The sequence below is a fragment of the Homalodisca vitripennis genome, chromosome 3, assembly GCF_021130785.1.
Source record: "Homalodisca vitripennis isolate AUS2020 chromosome 3, UT_GWSS_2.1, whole genome shotgun sequence".
Lineage (NCBI taxonomy): Eukaryota > Metazoa > Arthropoda > Insecta > Hemiptera > Cicadellidae > Homalodisca > Homalodisca vitripennis.
Window position 1 is genome coordinate 124,115,512 of NC_060209.1, and position 23,439 is coordinate 124,138,950.

Sequence of the window (23,439 nt, forward strand, 5' to 3'; positions counted from 1 at the left end):
AGAATGAAAGGTTGGGTGAAGTTTGTGAAAAATCTAGAATTTACTTTTTGCCCAATTTCTAAAAGTGTTCATATGGTTACAAGAATGATATTAGAACCATGAAATTTGGATGCTCACTGAGAAAACTTTGGTCCTTTAAAGTTTTAAAATGCTAAAATTTCGCCAAACATTACAAAAATTAAACTCAGGGAACTGATTTAGGACAATAACATATAGAAATAACAATTAAAATCAGATTTCTTATATGGTCAATCTCAGAAGCAAAAGTAACCATATGGAACCAGCGGCAGTGTCTGTGTGAACACTGCAGTGTGTGTAACCGAGACTGCCATTGGTCCTGTATGAGTCAACATCGTGTACTACGGTTTTATACTATGTGGATGGGCAGAATTTCAAGTTTAGCCGAGTGAGCCAATGTCAGCTCTACATAAAGTAGAATGAAGATCGCACCTGCGGGGATGTAGACGTTGCCTGAGGGGGTCCGCACGACGCAGGATGGCTCAAAGTCAGGGTCCCTGTCGCGGTCGTGCGGGTGACCGGAGACTCTGCCGTTCAACCTACTCATGGTAGGATTACGGGGCGGCACATCGGGGGGCAGCGAGTCTACAAGGCATCCTGCACAGAACAAACAGTTTACATGCAGAGTTGTTATCGTTAATCGTGTAGAGCATACAGTATGCATCATTTTAACGGTTACAACTCTAAACTAATTCCCCTTTTACTAAATGAGCACCAATATCACATAAAACATCAGAATACTACATTCCCAAGCAATCGAACATGTAAATGTTAGTATTAGAACAACATTCGTGGATCAAAATAGTGTAAGCTCAAAGTAGTCCACACATATATTATTATTTTATATTTTTGTGTGAACAAGTATAGTGATTTTTTGGCGTACGATGAATTTATTTTAAACTATTCAGTAACTGTGGTTAATGAAATGACATGGTTTTGTTGTTTGTTCCGCATATGTTTATGTATATATATATATACATAAACGAAACAGATTGTAAACAAGTTGATGTGATCTCTATAGCTGTAGCGCAAATCACAGATCGGAACAATGGATAGAGTTTTAATAAATAATATAGATTAAGTAAAATTGGCTGTGTTTATTGTCTAGAGAGAAAAAAATGGTTTGATTGGTAACAGTCTGATAACGAACACAACGCTAAAAACGAGTCAAAAGTCAGCACTGATTGCGCCCCCTCATTTCACCCGTTGAGGGCAGTTAGTGCATAATGGCCGACAAATCAAATCGTCCTAATGAAGTATTGTCCGCAGTCCACAGCCCTATTGATTACTCAGATCAGCTGACTTGGCGCAACGCGATCGTTACGGCAGCGGCAGTGGAAATCAGCTGATTTCACACCAACAGGTTTTGTTAAACAGAGCGAAAACAGCTGCTGAATCAGACAGAACAGATGTTTTTATGAACCGAAAAGTGTTAGAGAAGATATATTGTAAAAACCTAGAATATCGTAGTACGATATAGACAAAAAAGAAAAACAGCACAAAACAAACACGACAACTGTTTTACACAAGAGACAACAGAGCCAGATAGATACATAATACACAACACAAGTTATATTAAACGAGTGCGTAGTCGTGATAAAAGCGAAATGCTCAACAAAACAGCTGTGGAACTCTTGTTTAGCACATCGAAACAGTTTATATCAGCAACAGAACGAATACGCTATGTCGATGAAGTTGTAGAAATCCTATTAGAATATACTTAAATAATAATAGTTCAGGGCCCGAAAGCATTATCTTAGTGGCAAAGTATTAAAACAACCGTAGGCCAACCATATAAAAATGCTCACCACCAAATAGTCGGTCTGTATATCGTTAGCTAACACGGATATAACTATTATTTAGGTATCTGACGGTCGGTTTCCCTTGTATTTAGGCTAGGACAAATATAATATGATCAACTTTTAACCAATTCGATACTCTCCCATTTCGACAACCAAAAAATATTAGCGCGGCTAATGATTGATTTTTTTTCTTTGGAAAGAATTATACAGATAAAAAAAAACAGTTGTAAACTTATATAGTGAAAATAGGCTCCCGACTCCTGAACTACAAGCTGTTGAGTTGTCAACATTTATGTCATATCGAAATAGCGGCTATTGGCTGTATAGTGTTGGCCGTTAAATATAATGAAGATTAAAGCCTGTTTTAGAAACTCATTAAACGATTAATAGATGAAATCACCGAATCTCATGATTTTTCCTGATTTAAAAATTATAAAAGAGGCATAAAAGTTGTTCCCGGCGAAGTAAGACCAATATTATTCTGAGGTAGTTAGCGTGAATTATTACTGGGGAACAGGCTACTATACCGTTAATCAATAAACCTAACACGAACATACGCGAACATGCACTGCTCACTGCTTATAACTAACAGGATGGATCTCTCCTTAAATAACAACAAGGGACGTGACGCGTAGCAGACTTCCCTGGGTTGCATGCAAAGTTTCAAGTTTATAGCTCATTTCGTTGTCTAAATCTGTTACTACTTCACGTTAAAATTTCACATGAGTGTACAGAGTGTTACCTATTCATTTATTTTCAAATTTTCTCGTTGCCTTCATGATTACCCACAAGACCAATGTAAAAATGTTTCCTAAGGCTCAGTTAAACCCCATGGCACCACCATCATATAACTCGATGTTGAATGAAAATTTCCAGCCCTCCCTTGACAGGTTTTGCTAACACTCGGCCAATAACATTAGATACTTTAATGTTAAATCGAAGCTTATTACGCTATGTTTGGCTAAATATCATTATGTAAGGGAATAACTAATAAATTGAAAGCTGGTAGTTTTAATTTGTCATAAACGTTTATTATATTTTGCTTAATTATGTGAAAGTATTTTAAAGGTATTGTATTTACCTCAGAGACAGTATAGAGAAAAAAATAAACAAACTAATCTGTACGTATGATGATTTTGCATGTTAAGTTATTCATAGGGTGAATATATAATAAATAATTTAAGTACATAACTCGTAAATAACACATTAAACTATATATAAAAGAAAGAAAAAGCGTCAAAACTTGAAGTTTGAGCCATATAATAAAACAGTCTCCTAAACGAGGGTTTGACGTCAAAAATGTATTCAATAATTAACGTATTAACGGTACAAAGTCCCAAGAGAATTGCCTAGAGCACATAACTTTGGACGACTGTATTTATAAAGCCACAATTCTAAAAGTTTACATTTACAGCGGAGTTATTGGGACTCTCTATGCCGAGAGCTTTATTTCCAGTTTGCTCTAGTTTAGTAACGAAGTATAGCATCAAATATCGAGCCTCTTTCCGGTGATTATTTTCTTTTCTGAAAACCATAAGAACAAACGACATGCGCAAGTTTTACAAAATAGTGTAATGTTTCTGAGAAGGGATGTTTCTTTTTTAGGCTCAAATTGTGGAACTGATTGACTAATGGTATTTTACTACAATATATATAGTATACTAAAATTTAAACTTTCTCCTTGACTCTTAAACAAAACATTTCAATACATAACGTATTCTGAATAAATAGGTAAGTAATACAATACAATATCATTTCAAAGTTGCAAAATTTTATAATCTGAAAGTTATTATTTTTATTAATTACTTGTATATCAATGTTCATTCTATTAAGATATGCTACAGGCCAGAACACTACATAAACGAAAAATGGTATTTTGTATGTTTAAAAATATCTGATGAATAGTTCTTTACATTGCTTTATTAGTTTGTAATGAACAAGAAATATTATCCTGATAACTACTAATTCTACCTATGAATATAAAATAAAAACCATTTATCTGCGATCATTAATGTTTTGGGGGAGGGGTGAGAAACGAAAGAAGATGTGAGAGTTTAAAATAAGAACATTGATTAAAGTTGCAATCGAAATATCATGATTTGAAATTGTTACATATCGAAATGTAAAATTTCATTAATAACAAGATTGTGTTTAGTAATAAAGTATTTTTTGAATGACTAACAGTACGTAGGCATATTTAATTTTCAAAATTAGAAATAGTTATTACAATTATATTTTGCAATTTTTATCTCATATATTTATTTTATTTTATTTTAGCCATCAGACTAGTAGGAGTTGTTATTGATTATTATTATGCTATTATTGATTACAATAACAGGTAAGGTTACAATAACTATTGATTTCGAACAGACTGTTAAAATGAATGTTTCACTAGCAAATCTTCTCGTCTACATAATCATGCATTGGTAACGAAAAGAGGGAAATGTAGTAGTAGTAGGGCGAAAAGGTTGGGGCATTCCATCACACGGGGAATAATAAAATTCTAGATTTAAGGATAGCGCTTAATTAAGAGTAGAATCAAAACTGTGGACACGCACGGTGTGCGCGCGCTTGCGCGTGTGTCAGCGAGTGCGTGACAGATCAGATAAGTTAGATTAAACAATTACACATTGTGCTAAAATAGCGCTACTTTCTGTAGCGGCATCGGTGACCTTCTCGTAGCCTTTTTCGTCTCTAATTATACGGAGTATGTACAATTGTCGCTACAATTAAATTTCTTCCGAGTTTAACTCTCCTCCATTTTTTATGGTTATTGACGTTTTATTAATGTGACAATTACATTTCCCAGGCTATGCACTGAAAACCTTGGCTCATTACTGTCACAAAGCTAAAACGAGATCAAATTAAGTATGGTTCAGTTTACTGTTATCCTTTACGAGACTATCTAACCTATTTCTGCCGATATGTTATGATCGTTGTTTATGTATATAAAATAAATATATTATTTTCCTTCCTAGCATAGCAATAATCACATAGGAATATGAAATAAACGAACGGTTTATGGAAGAAAATTCTATTCAATTTCAGGCATAGCGGCTCTTGAGTGTTTCTCATTAAAGAAAATTCCTTTCTGAATGGGAACAGCGCCATCTTGGTAGAGAAAATAATAAGAAACAAGCACATTAACTTAATTAAAAACTCCCTTTCATTTTCTCATCTTACAGCAAAGAGCTAATTCTGAGATACACGAGAAATATGCATTAATATCTGATTCAGCAGAATGACTGGTAACCCTTGCTGCGGAATCTTAGAGCCTCCGTGAGGGTGGGAACGGCTTAACACTTTTCAAAATGAGCGGTTCATCCGAGACATCGAGGGGTGGCCATTAACCTCTAATGACTACCTCATACCTCATTCACTCCCGGTTATGCGTTGATTATGGGAGGGAGCGAAAATTACAAGGCGAGAATCGGGAAGAATCTAATTGCAAAAGGAGGATGTTGAATTTTATTGGGCTTTGTGGAACGGAGTTGTTGCGAGAGAAAGGAAGGGGAATGGAAGGGGATGAAGGGACTGTTTTAATTTGTTGTCCTTCGACTGCTAGAGTTGAAGTTGCTAACAAGTAGTTGTGCGGAAAAGTTTATTTTACTTGTGGGAAATTCAACTTTGGACAATTTACTGCTGGATAAATTGCAAGGAAACATTGTGCGCATAACTTAGCAGTGGTTCGGAGTCTTCCCCTACACCCCGCCCACCCCCGCGCGGCTGTCATTGAGTTATGAGTCGGTGGAAATTAACACTGGAACACTTGATGGTACAAACTTAAAATTTCTTTCTTCCGTCGTATTGTGCGCGTTCTTTATATTACAGTGTTTATCTCTTCACTGTTAATTACATTTCTTCATAATCGCTTGTGCTAATGGGAGGGGATGGCGGTATTCTTGACAGAGTGCGCTGAGTGTTCTGAGCTTCAACTTCAGATTACTGTGAAGGCCAGAACTGAAGGGGCGTATAAGACTTTAGGGGGCGGAAATGTTGTGAGTCTGAGCCTGAATCGAATATAAAGCGCGATACATTGAGATCTTTTGGTTAGGATTTATTTTATCTAAATGTATAGACATATATATCTTTCCTGTACATACGAAATAAATAATAAAAACGTATTGCATATCCACCAAGGAATAATAGGTATTTAAGAATAATTCTGGACAATTTTATTTTAAGAACAGATTTAATAATAGAAAAAGCTAAATATAAGAATCTCAACTGTTTACAGTATTTAAACATGGGTGGAGTACATCACACTCCATGTTACCAGTTCACTAAGGTTGCAAGAAAAACTTCAAGACCATGTGACATGGTAAAATTTAATATGTTTGAACTCACGTTTATATGTTATATGTTTGTTTACACATTTATTAGTTCCTGTTTCTCGTTGTTATTATGGTGACCCTAAGACCAGTGTAAGAATGTTCACTAACGCTCAGCCAAATCCCATGGTGTGACGTGCACCGTGATTTAACTCGATGCCGCTTATATAGAAATGAAGCTTCGTTCGAAGTTTCAAGTTTAATTTTCAGTTATGTCGATATATCGTGATGACAGACAGGTATTTAGACGGAAAGATAGAAATTACATTTTTCCAGTCCCGTAAGTGATAGGCCCCTTAATGACTTTTAAAATGAAATATTGACTTTAAATACGTGGTGGAATGGTAAAATAATCTTTATGTTTTCCTTGTTATTATGGAAGGAATTATAAAGGGTTGTTAAGAAAAAGAAAAAAAAAAAAACAACTAGCTCGCTTAAAACCGATTGCATGACCACAAAATATTGCCATTCAAGATTGAGCGTGAATCATACACACAGTTGCACAGTATCTTTTAGTAATAATAGGGTAGTCGTGAGCCATGATATAACTCATTAGTATGATTGGTTTAAAAAAATCTGGCAACTTAAAATAGAATAAAATTATATAAATATGGTTCTAATTAGACATTTGTGAATGCAGTACAATTTAAACGTTTTCCACATAGACGTATTTACAAATCTATATGTATTTTAGAAATAAATAACTTTATTTATAAATATATAACTTAGAAATAAATAAATAAGTAAGCAAATATATTTTGTGATGAACAAAAACACATCCAAGACCGAAAAAAGATCATTTCAATGATATAATTTTACTATACCCACGATTTAAACCCGCGATTTTAAAATTCAAACATATTTATGAGACTGAGTAGACAAACAAAGAAGAATAATAGTACTTTTAATTCGTTCTTCTGTACAAAAGGACTCTGAGAAGAAGCTTGATATTTTCTTTGTTGACGTCGATACACTTTAAGACAGGCTCGAGTTATAAAACCTCCATTGCTGATTAAAACCTTTATTGAACATTGGTTTATATTTCTAGCTGGAGTAAATAATGCGTATATAACAAGTACTATTTCATAACTATTCACGGAACAATATTGTTCAGATTTCCAGTTAAAAAGCGGAGTACTAAAGCACGACGAAGCCGTTCAAGTTTTGTTGAAGAGCTTTATCGAGATCGAGTTGCCAATTTAGTTGTATAAAGCCACCGTAGATGGAACCATTCAGCAAGAAATAGTTGACGAGAACGTCGCAGTGGCGGTGTGCCGCGCTAGTGTATACGCTGGGAGTACAAGAGGTAAATGAGTCTCCGAGCGAATGAAAACTTTGATAGTTCTGTACGACTGAGCTGGTAAATCTCGTCGGCAAAGTTTTCTTGATTTGTAAGTTTAAAGTTGGTGCCGCTGTTTCAAGAGTCCGGGTTTATTGTCGTGCACCAGCCCGACTCTAATCAACCTACTCTCGACTAACCGTGCTCTAATTCTACATTCTGATACGTTTCCCGGATATCGACTTTATACTCGTGAAACTGAGCCTCCTGCCGTCGAACACAAACTTGTTCGAATTTCTATTTAATAACTTTGATCTTGTACCAATCGTTAAATACATTTGGATACATCTAATAATTCCAGTACTTCCTTCATCATTGTTTCATTTTGCTATCTACCATTTGGATGGTCAATTTGGAATATCAAGATGATAAATCCTTTCCCACAACGTACTCACAATTTTTATCAGTTTCACACAATAGTAAATATAGCGATTTTATATTTGTGTCATAAGTAGATTCACAGTTTATCACTTAAAAATAAGGTGGAGAAATGTAAGTATTTTGCTTCTTACTTGTGTTTTTTAAACCGTGATCTCAGGAAATGCATGATTATACACATTATCTATATAATCATATACAAAACCTAACGGTGTTCGTCTGTGTCTTCTACTGGACAAAATGTATTGAAATTTTACATGGTCATTCTTAGAGACACATTTATTAACATTTAGCTACGCCCCACTGATCTCTAAAGTAACTTTTAATAATCTGTTCATTTTGGGGGAATAAATTAAAATTGTTTAATATTTTTTATAACTGTCAAAATTTACTCTAAATAATAAATATACTAGTTACTGCTTTAATAGTAAGCTGCACTCAACAAGATCACGCTAGATATCAGCATTATATCTTCTCATGGAGTGTTATATAATTAGAGGTATTACATAGTTGAAGTGTTAAAACACAATGTAAATGTAGTAACATTGTTATCTTTGTGTACAAATATATAAAAAGCGGAATATTTCATGTAATGAATATCATTTCAATATCAACCTATTATTTTTACGATATAAAACTATATATATGTTTCATCACTACTACGGTTTTGGTGCCTAATATTGCTGTATAGTTTGAAATAAAAAGGTAGTAAGTAGGCCTAACCTCTATGGACACAGTAGATGTATCCCAAATGTCTGTATGTGTTGATGCAGAACAGTGCAAATTTTGTGATTGGAATAGTCCTACCATAGAGATTAAAATAATTTCAAAATTTATTTGCTGCTTTATTATTTACAATTTTATTCAGTTTTCATAATTAGTTCAGAAGAAGACTGATAAAATTTTAGTTTAAAAACTGACCTTGCAGTAAAAAGATTTTTATTCAAAATCGAGCATCAATTTTAATTTTGTCGATAGATAAGAGTTTCACATCATAAATCGCGTACTGCATAATAAACCAGAGACGACGATGGTTAGGAAGAGTTGCCTAAGAATATATTTGGCAAAGGAGTAATTAATAGATATAAATCACTTTCCTCTTACAGTCTGATGATTAGATAAAAGAGATCAGATGAGGAGAAGTGAACAAAAAATAAAGCGCCAGAACCGAAGAAAGATTTTAAAACTAGTCGTAATTTAAGTATGGAAAAGGAAGTTTTGGCTGTAAATTACGACGAACGTTATAAAGTAGTTTTATCTCACAGTTTATCACATCCGAAATTAAGGCCAAGTGTTGGAGCCGCGACTCATTACGAAACAAAGCGGAAAGAAGAGAAAAGAGTCGGAGGAAAATAAATTACGGGCAGAATAAATCTGAGTAGCAGAACTATCGCTGTTAGGCGATGGCGATAAATTATCACTGTCCTCACGTTATCCTGGCACTAGAGGGAGAGGACAAGTACAAAGGGTACCAAAGGGTGGCGATATTGATTATAATCACCGTACAGGTTTTAGTGCCAAGACTGGTCGTAGTTATAGACTCAGACTGTTACATTTAGTAATATAACAATCGTTAAAACAAATGGGTCTTCATCCTAATTGCAGCAGTTTAAATACGTTTCTATTCAGTATTTAAAAATTAATTTTTATATAAGTTAAGTATTCATTTTTATATGGTTCGCAGCGTAGCATTAATGATAATGCGCTAAATGGTAAGGCATAAAATTCGTGGACATAATATTTATCGTTTTATGTTACAAACACACGAAATTAGGTTTGTCTAAGACTGTTCTAATCATGTATATATTCTGAAGCAAAACTTTATTTAATTTTATTAGGATATTTAAGCAGTTTTATACTGATTTTATAAAGGTTGATTCAACGATAAGGAATGCGTTGTATTCAATTAATATTTGATTTATAATAAATATATCTAGAGGAAAAAATCTGGGAGTTCAATGTTACTTTAAGGGAACGAATTTTATGAAGACAACTGTATTTGCACCAGAAGCCACCCTTACCAATCTCTTCGGTGTAATTTATATAGACAGTTGGCATCCCTCTAAGAAAAGAACCTGGCTGTCTTACAAGGGTCGAATTAATTCGACGGGAGCGAAAACAAAAAGGGGATATTTTATTAACGCGCCAAGACAGCCAGCCCGGACCGGCGCGGCGCAGTAAAGAATTCAAAGGAAACTTATGTACCGTTTTAATTACTGTGCAGGAGCGGGACTCGAGCACGGGGACGCCGATCCGAACTGGCCTGATTGCCGCCAACTTGCGAGCTCAAGTTGTTTACGTGTTAATTGCGATGCCGTTATTTTTACAGAAAGGGTCGGTTCTCGCTAACAAAGAGCGTCGAACGGGGTTTGACAATCGAGACACTTTAGTTATTATCAACAGCTGGTTGGTTTAAAACAACACCCTAAAGAAGTGGCTGTGCTTTTAAAATGCTTTACACTTTATTATTTATAGTTAACAACCATTTTATTTACCATAAAGCTTTAGTTGGCGCCTGAGTTTATGCAGTGTTGTTTATTACATTACTGTTCACTTTATGTATATGTATAGCTAATGATGTTTAAAGAGATTATTACAACAGTATGAGAGCAATACTTAAATTAGTTCGATCGAACTTTAGAAAGTACAGTTCTTTCGAAAATCATATTGAGGATGTTATAATTAATGCGAATTCATCAGTGTAACAACTAATGTTGATATTCTGATCGTAGTAACCCTCATGAACAGTGATTTTAATTTCCTCTTAAATAAGCCTGATCGATGGTGTAGTGTAGTATTTAGGGCGTAGGTTTAAGGAGGCGGAGGAGGAGGAATCGAATTAAACAGCACAACAAATCGGGTTGTATGAAAGATATTGGAATATATTTTAACCTGTATTAAACAGGCAGGCCTAATCCATGGTATAATATTTCACACAAATTAGTTAGATTGACGTCATACAAATATTTCATTAATTTTATGCCCCTTAAGGCGGTGTTCTACTCCCATAAAGACCTCGTGGTTACGTCACTGGAAACGCAACAAAAAGTTTCAAAATAAGTGTTACAATAAAATTTCCATCAAGTAGGTGAACAAAACGTGATCCTGTATTTTTACGTCATTTCACTATGAGTATAAAATACTCACAAAGGGTCTGAACAGTCTGGAATAAGCCCCCCAGCTACCGAAAGATTATAGATAAGAATATACCACTGTTAATAATGAATATTACACTAAAAACCACATTTTAAAGCGACGTTCTGGTTTCCATTACATCAGAGCGAGTTGTAAGTAAATAATATAGTACTTTATATTTGTAGTAAGCTAAGTTGCGCAATATTATAAAAAACTATTAACTGCCGCCATTTATGGTGAAACTTTTGGGGGTTAAGGCGTTGTGTTCTAATGACAATGCTCTTTAATTTAATGTACAACTAGATTTATACTTATATTTAAGGTATGAAAACTTCCTCCGAGAGACATCCATCACATGAGATGAATAAAGAAAGACACTTAAAATTGTTGCTTAACAGCATACATGTCTGCAGGTCTGAAGTGAAGCTTATAGATGAGAGGATAATATTTAAAATACACCAAAAATACAAATACAAGAAACCCAGAGCGTAGATGCACTTTTAATAGGTAAACACTGACAAATTAAGGATATGGAAAGTATTGAGACTTGCACAACTCGCAACAATAGTTTTCTTCATAGAGGGAAATGGTAAATTATAAATGGTGTGGAAAGCGAGTGTCGATATTCACCATGCAACTGCTCCTCAAGTTGTTTGACATTAAAGATTAAACCGGAAATTTAAAATATAGGAACAGAGGGACAAGTGATTATCAGTTTTAAGAGCCGGTCAAGACTAACGAGCGGCGTGGCGGTGGGCGGGGGGGAGGGGGTTGTTGTGTCGAACCTGTCAAGCTTCTCTCACCACTCCTCGCCCGCTCCTTGCTGAAGATGAAAGGCCTCGAGAGGTCACGGACGGGATGGGGTCGGGAGAGGTCTCGTTTATTCGTTAACTCGCCCCCAATTTACAGCAAAAGTAAACGAAATCAAAGTGCAGGATATTTTTTCCCTTGTTCGAGTTTTCACTCCGGTATGACACAAGTACCACGAGAAATTATTTTATACAAATTCGCCTCGTCTGACAGAGTGTTTTTGTAACAACTTCAAACAGTCTGTACCTCTTTTCTGGTTAAAACGTTACTAACGTGGATAACAATAAAAATAAATCAACAGGCAGGACAGTACAGTTACTAAAGTAGTTCAGCAGATTTACCTAACACATTAAACATAGTGAAATCGAAACAGTACGAAGGATACAGGATAAAATGACATAATTTTACACGTTAGGCTAGAAACAGGAAATTTTGATTATAGAGCACGCACGAAGCACACAACAGCTAAGAACATGGATGGAAGTAGCTTAGTTGTTATAAATAGCTGTAAGCAGTTAACATAACGGCGCAGCCAGGCAATTCATACACAGGCTTGCGTTGCGTGCATTGCCTACCTGGCAGGCGCTGTCCTGCTATCACTGAATTAATGTCTTGGCTCCATGCCTTCCCTAGTTATTGGATTGCCATCGCTTTTATCTCTTAGAAACGCCGTTTTCACAGACACAACACGTTTTCTGTGCTGGAACGAACCCATTTATCTGAGGATATCTGAGATTTTTTCGCTCTCTAATATCGGAAAAGTCTTTCGGTGCTTTATTACGTGATACATTTTCTCACCAAACTAACTTATGGATGAAGAAAATTAGTCTAAACAGTTTTATAAATCATAGTGTAGATACGATATAGATAATATAAATTTATTGACACATACCTAATGTTTAAAAGGTGCAACATAATGAATATAAGACAAAAGGATGTAGACATATCTCAAATTAGTAATTAATTAGCATTAAATTTAACGAATTAGTTTTAAATTAAAAGATTTTCTTCAAGCTCAAGCGACTCACTTTTTCCTGCAGTCTCGTCACGGTTGTACGAGTATTTCTGTCACTTTACACGGAGGTTTCCTCAACGAGAACACACACAAATACAAATCAACAACTACACAATGGATTCCTTCAAATGGTAAAACTCTCTTAATGGAGTCTCCAAGATATACACAAAAAAGAAATACAGAGGCCAAAAATAAACTAAGGTACAACAAATTGTAATATGTTATTCTTTGCTTTTAAATAGACTATTTAAGGTTATCTCGTATTACTTAGCAGAAACAAGAACCTCATACGTATGTTATAAACTTCAAGATGGTACATCATCCGTAAAAGTCTTATGGAAATTCCGATAAATACGGTTATGGTTTTAATAATAAAAAATTAAAATTAGTTTTGTTTAGACGATTCCAATATTTGATAACAAACCTTAATATTTGGGAACGTCAAGAATTCAACTTAAGTCAGAAGCATTCAAAGTAGATACAAAATGACTGTGGCTATAACATTCTAAGAATGGATAGGTTATTGTTTCATGAGATTGCAGATATATTTAAATGACAACATTATTACTGAAAATTGGCAAACATACAACGCAACGTTGCTCTAAAGAAGAGAAGAAGAACATTCACAATTTACACTTTGCCTGAACACATTACAATTTGTGGCGCTCGGAACTCGCATAAACAGTCTACTATATTCGGCAGTAAATAGGGCTTAGTGAGCCTAGTGGCTGGGAATGGACCCGGTGAAGTTTATTATCATAATTATTGACCTCGTCCCAGTTCTTGCCTTCGGTGCAACTGAACTGTTCCATATAACTCCGCATAAAGTTCCTACTTGTTCTCCTATGTCAATAAAAACGTTTCAATGTTCAGAAATAGTTATCCGTTGCGCTGATAATACCGCTTGTTTCGATATCCACAGGTAGGAGTACGCTACACCACGGTTCATGTTCAAGCTCCAGTGAAGTTCCATGCTACACTTTTAATACACAACACGTTTAATTTTCAAGATATCCTGCGGGCAGATAGACAGACAATCATACAGAAAATAAATTGACACAAAAAACACGCTCAGCAAAATTCCAAGCACCGTCATAGAACACATTCTTGTGTATGTACAAATGAAGTTTCATGCAAAACTTTTAATACACAACATATTTAACTGTCAACATGTCCTGCGGGCAGATAGATAGACAGACAGACAATCATACAGAAAATAAATTGACAAAAACGTTACACTAGACCAAATTCCAAGAACCGTCATAAAACACATTCTTGTCTATGTAAAAATAAAGTTTCATGCAAAATTTTAATTGTCTACGAATATAGTTTGCCACATAAAACATTGAAATATTTGTTCATTAAGTTAGGTTTCATAGTAATGTTAAAATAATAAAAGTTTCAGTGAACACAAAGCAAGAATTCACTGAAATCAAATATTGTCACTAACTTTTAACATTGACTTTCCACTGTGTTATTTTTACTCTATGAATACGTTACATATTCAAATCACATATGATTGTGCGCAGTTTGTTTAAAAATTGGTTTATTCTGCTATATATACGCTCAGGCAAATACTATGGAGTGACATATACCATCATCAAACTCTACGTAGCCTATATATATAAATGAAGCTCCATAAAAAATCAAGTCTATAGGTCAACTCATATAAGAATGCTCATAGCTTCATACAAATTTCAAGTGAAGGCCATTTCGTTTTCGAGATTTCGTGCGGTCAGACAGACAGTCAAATAAAAATAAAAATTTTCCAGTCACTCTAGTGACATATATATTTGCAAAAGCGCGGCTAATGGGTGAGTTATTTTAATGCGCTGTTGTTTAAAGCTTTTAATTAACTATTTATCACTGTTTATATGAATTTAATAGAATTAATCCATTTCGCAAGGACTCTAATCCTAGAATGACTGCATACGTTTAGAAGTTTCACACGATCATGATCTCGGAACTACTTTTTGTTTATACAACAAGGTAGGAGTACGCCACATTACGTGTTGCGTAACAGGCTTCGCTGAGGTTTCGCGCAAAATTTAAAGTCTGTTAATTATTTCATTAGGTTATACTTGTTACTGTGCAACATGCTAAAATGGCATATGATTATACTGCGTTTATTTCCAAATTTGTATGCTACGATTTATTTGTTACCATCATAGCTGCTTATAAAACTAATGTAAAAATGTTCTCCAAACTAATGCAGAAAAAAACTCTCAACAATAACCCCGTGTATTGAACTTAATGTTGCGTATATAGACATGTTCATAGCTTCGTGCAAATTTTCAAGTCTATAAGTTATTTCGTTTTCAAAATATGCGGACAGACGGATAGAAATGTTATTTTCCAACTCCTTAATAGTCGCTAACGTTAAACAAAATTAAAGTTACTATTATTGGCTTTTACGTGGTTGTCAATGACACAACTACTGCATATAATAACATATTCCAACCAATACTGGTCGTACTTACATATTGCATTCGTAGGCTAGTCTGATATGTTTTAATATATATTGAAGTGTTAAATTGTAACAAGGTACAAGTGAGCTACACAACGTCTCGCGTAACAGGCTTCTCCGAGGTTGTATGCACAGAAACCTTCAGGTCTATGGGGTAGTTAGTTCTCTAGATGTAGTACACAGAGATAGAAACGCAATTGTATAGTCCCTCGAGGGATAAGCTTCGCTAACGGTCAGCCAAAAGAACAATATCTAAACACCCAGTATTTAAACAGTATATTATGTTTTAAATCAAAGTAAATCAATTAAATTATAAATATAAACTATTTTCAAACAGTTATTCCCGTATATAATTAATGATGTTTATTTACATACTTAGTAAACACGTTAGACTTGTAATAACACACTCGGTCCCGAGGGAAGGTAACATAATAGTTCATCCTTCGTTAGTTCCAACTTAATTAAGCTGAAAGGATCGGTACAGAAGAGAGTGTCTAATGGGAGTTTAATGAGAGTCACATTTACATTTGATACCTTAGTCACACATACAGCCCGACCACTGAACTATCGAGATCACTTTCTCTCACTTCCAGCTGAAAGGATCGGTACAGAAGAGAGTGTCTAATGGGAGTTTAATGAGAGTCACATTTACATTTGATACCTTAGTCACACATACAGCCCGACCACTGAACTATCGAGATCACTTTCTCTCACTTCCAGTCAAATAGTAGAAATTAATTCACGGTTTATTTTAATGGTGCACGGGACCGGGCTGAAATCTTATTACTGGTATTCCCAGGTCACGCCGTTGTAAACTCCCCCCTCATAACTCCACCTAATGCAAGACATTCCAGTATTATCTCTTCCCATTACTCCCCGACCGTACAGGAACCGCTCTGCGCTGGTTTCCACCAATCCCCTCCGTGTTTCAGCTATTAAGTTCAATTGTAATAACTTAAGTATTTCACAATTAGCCTATAGGGGAGTGGAAATGTTCAGTTGTAGGAGTGTGGATACTGATTTCGTTCGTGTTGGTGACGCGAGTGTTTGACGTTGTTTTTAATCCACCGTGGACGATGTACTACACGACACCTACAGTTACATACAGTTAATAAACTAAATCAAGTTATTATTTAGGTTGTAAAGGCAAGCTACACGAAAGGAAAGGTTCCATTATCCGGGTCGACAGTATAATGCCAATTATTTATCCACCACCTCTAACAGGATGAAGTTAGACCATGTCGTGACTATTTCTATAATAGTAGCAAGTAGGTGATCCAGTATATAAACCGGGGGGAGTGTCCGGGCAAGGGGGGGTCACGCTACACGCAACCCTCCCACCACCCCCCACAACCGAGGCCCGGTTATCGTCGGCTAGTGCGCCACGCTTCCCATGTAAATCACGTTACGTGGCGATAATTCCTTGTCTTCATCAAACTAGTGTTAGCTCGCCCGGCTCCCTGAATTTATGTCGCTATACATCTCCGGTAACGGCTCCCTACAGCGCAGCTCTCCCTTGCGGCAGCCGTCATAACAGTCCGGCCCGTCCGGCACGAGCTTCAATCTAAAACTTCAAACTCGTCTAACGATCAATGGAGACTTTCGTGGTGCAAAACTTTATTTCATTTATTTAACACCGCATAATACTAAGTTAATTAGACTTCACGTTTGAATCAAGAAGAATTAATGACGTATTGAGTATGCCATAAAACAAGCTAATGTAGGTTATAAACGCGGTTATGGCATTAGCTTGAAATTAGTTAATGTTTTACTGTATGTGACCATAATGATGTTATGTAAAGATATACATTTTATGATAGTATAGTGACTTTATAGTGTATTTTGCACAAATTAATGGCTAAGATAATTTTATTTTAGATATACTAAAATCTTGATTCAAATATGAAATCTACTTTGCATTACTAATAATCTATTGATTTTTGGTATATTGGGGAGACAGATGACGTAGAAAAGCAATGCTAAATTATAGGTCTATGATTATTGAACAAGCTTATGAATTTCATAACAAAACACACTACAAAAATATTAATGAGGATTGAATTTGTACACAAAAAGTAACTCAGACACGACTTTTCAATTAAGTTTACTTTAAATAGTAAATACTATACAAAAACATTTACCCGAAATAGTACTGATATCGACTTATTTCCTGGAAATACTTGAAGTTGATTAGAAAACTCATTTCTGGACGTATTGCCTCGAAAATGTAATTACTTCACAATACTCAAGAATAGTAGAAGGAAAACAGACTAAGCTGGTTATGTTAAGCTTCAATCTTGTAAATTCTTGCAGTAACACAAGGCCTAGTACCTGGATACCTCCCCCGGATACATCTGCTGGATTTGTTATATCCAGAGCGTCACTTCCTTGGAGATACAATCGGGCAAATGTTTGTCGTTGAGGACGGAGCGCTGTAATCAGCTAGCAAATGAGGTAAATATTGTTGAGAAATGACGCAATAGACAGAGTGGCTGGGGGTAAGGAGGGAAGGGGGCTTTTAGTTTCCAAACTGGATTTAGCAAGATATTTCCTTTTTAGGTTCTACTGAAACTGCTTCGTCTGGAAAAGAAAATTGGTTTACTTTGAATTTACGATATGGTGAGCATTTTATTCTGTACATATTTCTTCAAAGGAATCCATAGAATAGTTATATTGTTTTAAAAAAATATTTCATTGCTAATATTTTCTATAATGATTTACTTACAGGTTCTACATTATCGAATAGGTTGAGGCAGTACTGTTGGTTTTGCTCTATAATTCCTGTATTCCAGTCCTAGTTGATTAGATTCCTAAAGAGATTGTGAGGAGGTTTTACAGTTTTCAGACTAGAAAACAAACCATTTAAAAAGTGGTGTTTATTTTAAAAGTTATAAAAAATAAAATTATTGGTTGGTATGACTACTAGCCACTTTTTGTTCTTGTTGTTTATTTATTGTGTTTTTTCACATAATAATAACTTTAAACCTAATTGCCATATGATATAAAGGTATTTTAACATTTTGAAGAAAACTATCTTAGTTCACAAAATGAACTTAAAACATTACAATATCCTGGAAACGGTAGCTGAGGTTTTAGCAAAAGTAAATATGCTAACTGAAAATCGTATAAAATGCAAAAAACCAACTTAATTGAAGTAAAGAAATACTATTAAGCAAAATAATACGTGGCTAATAATATAAAAGTATTATTGTATGATTATATTCATATTTGTATGGTTGTAACTGAATATAAGTCCTGTATATAAAATGTAGAGATGCATATTATAAGTAAATGGATTAATTAAATTTGAATGAATAGGATTTCTCGAAGCGAATAGCTTAAGTTTTACTTGCAGTACCAAGAGAAGAAAAAGTAAGCGAGACTTATAAATTGACCAACAAAAATTACGTAACACAATTTGAAAAATATAGATCTCGTTCACTACGTGTCCAAGCTTCAATGGATTGCATGCAAAATTTCAATTCTATATTTCAGTCTATCGTTAGGCTACATGATACCTGTTAATATAGCATATGTGTCTACTCAGTTTGTTTATAAATATTTGTGTTCAGCGTTTTTCCCCGTTGCCTTCGTGGCTGCCCACAGACCGAGGTAAAACTACTCGCGAGCGCTCAGATAAATCCCACGGAGCGATATACACCATAATTCAACTCGATGTTGCCTACATAGAAATGAAGCTCCATAAAAAATTCAAGTCTATAGGCCAGTTCGTTCTCGAGACATCGTACGCACAAACAGACGGAGAGAAATTATATATTTCTAGCCCCTCGAGTGATAGGCTTCACCAACGCTCACCAGTTAAATAACACAGTTACTCTATACACAAACAATTAGAATGATTACTTCACGGCCGAATTTTCTTTAAAAATCAACAGAAGAATTACAAAGAGAGGAGACGGTACTGAGCCAGCCTCGCCGGTATCAGACATAAATGACGCGCTCGCCACATTAGTGAGATTGGATTATGGTATATTCTTTTCCGATATCTCCGACAAATATATATTCCTCCGCCCAGAAAACAATTATTTCCGGCATCGATCGAGTTTCTTGCCGACTGACATATCCCCAGTCTGAACATCCATCCATTTCGAAGATTAATGCGAGCGTTTCTCTGGACGACGAAAAGTCGGTAGGAAATATCTAAGAAAATATAAATGTCTCTTGTGAAAGAATTCTAAAGCCGATAATTTTTGTTTTGTAAAAATGTGACACGATGGGATTGCTAAGATTTAAAGTTTGGATAGTTTAGAAACGTAATTATCTGAAATCGCGTAAGTTTCCGAAACTCAGTAGCCTTGGTCTAACTAGTTTATGAATTAAAGAACGCTCCTCTCTTTAAAAATACGAATTTTGATGTCTATTACGCACATAATATGACGAAATTCTCGAGGTATTCCGTAAATATTAAAACCCTAAAAGTTATGTTATTAATTTCCGTTAACACAAGAAATAAAATGGTATATACACTACTATTTTCACCAGTTAAAACTTCTTAACCAGGTGGCTTTTCACGTTTATTCTTATTTGCCATTTAAGGTAAATTTACTTTCAAAAGTCCTCAAAAATCCTTTCTAAATCCTCATAGCCAATTCCTCGGCTTATGTTTAGTGTATACATCAGTGCAACGTTATTAGAAGAGAAAAGATAAGTATGTTTTACTAACCGTGATATTGCTGATTTCTGTTGTCGCCAAAAATAAAGCATTGTCATTTCGTGTTTTAGTGAGGTTAAAGTTAAAAATATGTTATCAATGAGATAACAACTCGTTCTAAATTCAATCATAGGGATAAGAATGGGTTATTAAGCGAAAATTTCGTTACTAACTAATCCTCAAACAACCAGTAAACGAATACGCGTAAATAAGGAAGTTAAAACACTGCGAGATTACAACATGTTCAGAGTAAAGCAAAAGCGTAAGAACAGCTAACTATTCAGCAAGAATATTGTTAACTTATTAACCTTTAAACAACCAATAAACGATGACGGGTAACTAAAGAGTCGAAACAACTGACGTCAGATATTGTGGCTACTACGAACTCGTAATGCACGCTATCAAGTATTTTGAAATTGAAAAAGATTGACCTTTTGTCGCTAAGTTGAACAAGTCATGTAGTTTAAAAAGTATCACACGAAAGAGTAAACAGGCCTTTTTTTACTACAATAGGCCCGTGAATGGAGTAGGTTGTTCCGAGATAAAAGTTTTTATCATAGAGCTGCGCAAACATAACACACCGCCCTAGCAGATCGTCTGATAAGAGCACGGCCTCGGCGCGCATATTTTCGTCGCGTTCGTCGATTAAAAAAGGCAAATCACGGCGGAATGTGGCCGGTAACGAACACGATAAGCGAGTGCATGTGTAAAACAGTGTAAGTGTCACGGCATGGCAAGTCGGGGCGTGACACGCGACCGGCTGATGTGTTCGCGGTGACGAGAGTCTTTTGGTAAATCTGATAAGGACATCGATCAACGACGGTCCATTAATAGACACATTCAATTAACGAGTTTCCAAATGAGTGGTCTCGACATTGCCTTGTATTTGTCTTCTACCTCCCGATGTGCCTATGTAACTACTACTGAATACAGGGCACAAATGAGACGTGCACTAATGAAATATTCATTTGACGTTATTGTATTGACTGCAAGCATTGTTATATATGAAGACACCATTCTTGCTGTAGTACAATGTAGGAGTACGCCACACCACGTGTCACCTAACAGTCCTCGCTGAGGCTGCAAGCATGATCTCATCTACATGTGTCATTATGTCACACACATGTTACAATGTCACTTAATTTTAGTCAGTTTGCTTACAAATCTATTTATCCCGCGATTTTATCCTTGTAACTACCAATAAGACCAATGTAAAAATGTTCACTAATGCTCAGCTAACTCCCAGAGAGTGAAATGCACCACCCTCAAACTCAATGTTGTCCATATAGAAGTGAAGCATCGTGCAACATTTCAATTCTATATGTGGAAATGGAATGAACATTTTCTATCACATAGGTTTCGATAACGCTCTGCCTCTAAAACCTTTGCTATCGAGCGACACAATGTCTGATCTTAGGGCTTGTGCGCGAGTTAGAAGATAACGCGTAAAAGAGAGTTTAATTTAGAATAATTGTAGAAAAGGAAATTAAATATTCACTATAAAAAACACAATTATTAAGGTTTGCAATCTAACACGACTATCACATGATCGATTTGGTATGATCATGATTAAAAAAATATATATTTTTGTAAAATTTAGTTTTTGTCGTACTATTATTAACATAAGATAAACACTTTAGGTCATACCTTATAATCTAATTATAGAAAGTCTGACATAATGAATATTCAATCTATAGAGACACGTGATAATTAAGAGTGAACCGACACAACATATGTGCGCCAATCAGGAAATGAACCGTATACGTAGCAACATTAGAGCCTAGGAGCCCAGCAGGGGCTGTGTCGGCGCGGCACACCGCGCACTATAGAGGCTACTGTAGTTGATGAGATGGTTGCATGACTGGATCCATTCAATCGACGAGCGTTTCATCAAATTAATTTATTGATCTGGTGGCGTGCGGCTCGGCCGCCAGATTGAATAACTTGGCTCGCAATTAGAGAAAACAAGTTGAATAAAGTTTTCTATTCAGGGCGCGGCGCGGGTTACGTGAAACCGAGCTAGAACTGCTCAACAACTCCATTGGGCTTTAATCGCTCGTTCAATCTTCGATCATTTGATTTATCGCGGTTTGGACACAGCAGGAGCCCGGTGTACGGCACGTTTACCGCCTGCCACGACAGCGCAATGGCTGTTCGTTTCTTTATACTTCATGACCTTACTGAAACTTCTACAAGTGTGACGGTCGGTTTTCAGTTTATCTACGATATTCGATTAATAATGTGAAATAAAATTGTAAAACTTATCACAGACATATTAATACTGTAAGGAAGTAATCATTAATTTATTAGATACAAAGTGAAACCGTCCAAATTCTAAAATTTAAATTCTATTTCTAATATAATTATCAACCAATATTTTTATTATAGTTTCGATTCTAATTTAGTTTAAAAGCAATATTTACACCTGAATAGAAAACAAACCATTTTTGGATTGGGTTATACATAAGTTCTTACATAGATTCTCTGCCTATTCAGCCTCTAAGTAGATCCCGGTCAGATTTCTCTCATCATAGAGGTGTATGTTGGACTGAGGCCGTACCACAAGTTGCCAGGTTCCTATGGTACTGCAGTGAAAGTACTCAAAGTAACAGCATGCGGATGCCCTTCTTCTGTTAGAAACCTCTGCTTGATCGAAGGAAAGTTCAAATTCGATGGAAGATATAATACCTAGTCCTCATCACCGAAGACATGGAAGATACCAAAAGCCCGCTCATCTGACCATCTCTGAATGTTGGCACTGCAGGGATTACCCTAGAATGGTTGTTGAAGCCAAGGTTCGAAGAAAAAGACAGATTGGAGCTGACAGTTTCACAAAGGGGGCACAAATTGTGAGTGCCTTTGGGGTAACGCAGCTGGTTAGCCATTATTCACGACGGATGGCATGGCGACGCAGAGTACGTGAGGGTATGTTCAATTCAGCTAAGCAAAGAAACGTACTAAAGCCTGGCGGAGCTACTACCATATCCCTGCATATCTACGAGGATGAGGGCAGTACCGGAAGGTCTTCCGGACCTTCAGTGGCCACTGCAGGTGCAGTTCAGAGGCCGATCCTGGGAGCGAGAACATGGAACAAAATTCACCATAAGTAAGGCCCCATATGGAGTTTTCTTGTTATACATGCAGACGATGTCACCGAGAGGATTCTTGACACGAATATATAGTTGTGGACCAAGCCATAAGGAGAGTGTTGGCCTTTATGAGCAAACACGCCCTGGCTCAAATGTCTTTCTCACGGGATGGAGGTGATGAATATCGCCATTCGGCCCTGGGTAGACCGGGAAGCTGTAAGTGCTATACCAAACTCACAAGATCATGGTTTGGGAGCTGATTTTTGGCGCGGAGGCAGCAGGTAGGTAGGTAGTTAGATATATTGTAGATCTGCACGGTGAATGAATTTAAACCTGATCCACCCCTTCAGCTGTTTGCAATTTTCGATTTTACCTATTAAAAA

At 35.9% G+C, this 23,439-nt stretch overlaps 1 protein-coding gene across 6 annotated transcripts in view; it reads right to left on the minus strand.

The window, feature by feature from the left end:
* LOC124357493 (teneurin-m) overlaps window positions 1–23,439 on the minus strand; it is a 374,495-nt gene that overhangs the window by 50,477 nt on the left and 300,579 nt on the right. For all 6 annotated transcript variants that reach the window (XM_046809345.1, XM_046809341.1, XM_046809344.1 and 3 more), the window contains exon 3: window positions 451–615. In XM_046809345.1, the coding sequence (XP_046665301.1) occupies window positions 451–615 (165 nt within the window). The remainder of the gene's footprint in view (window positions 1–450; window positions 616–23,439) is intronic.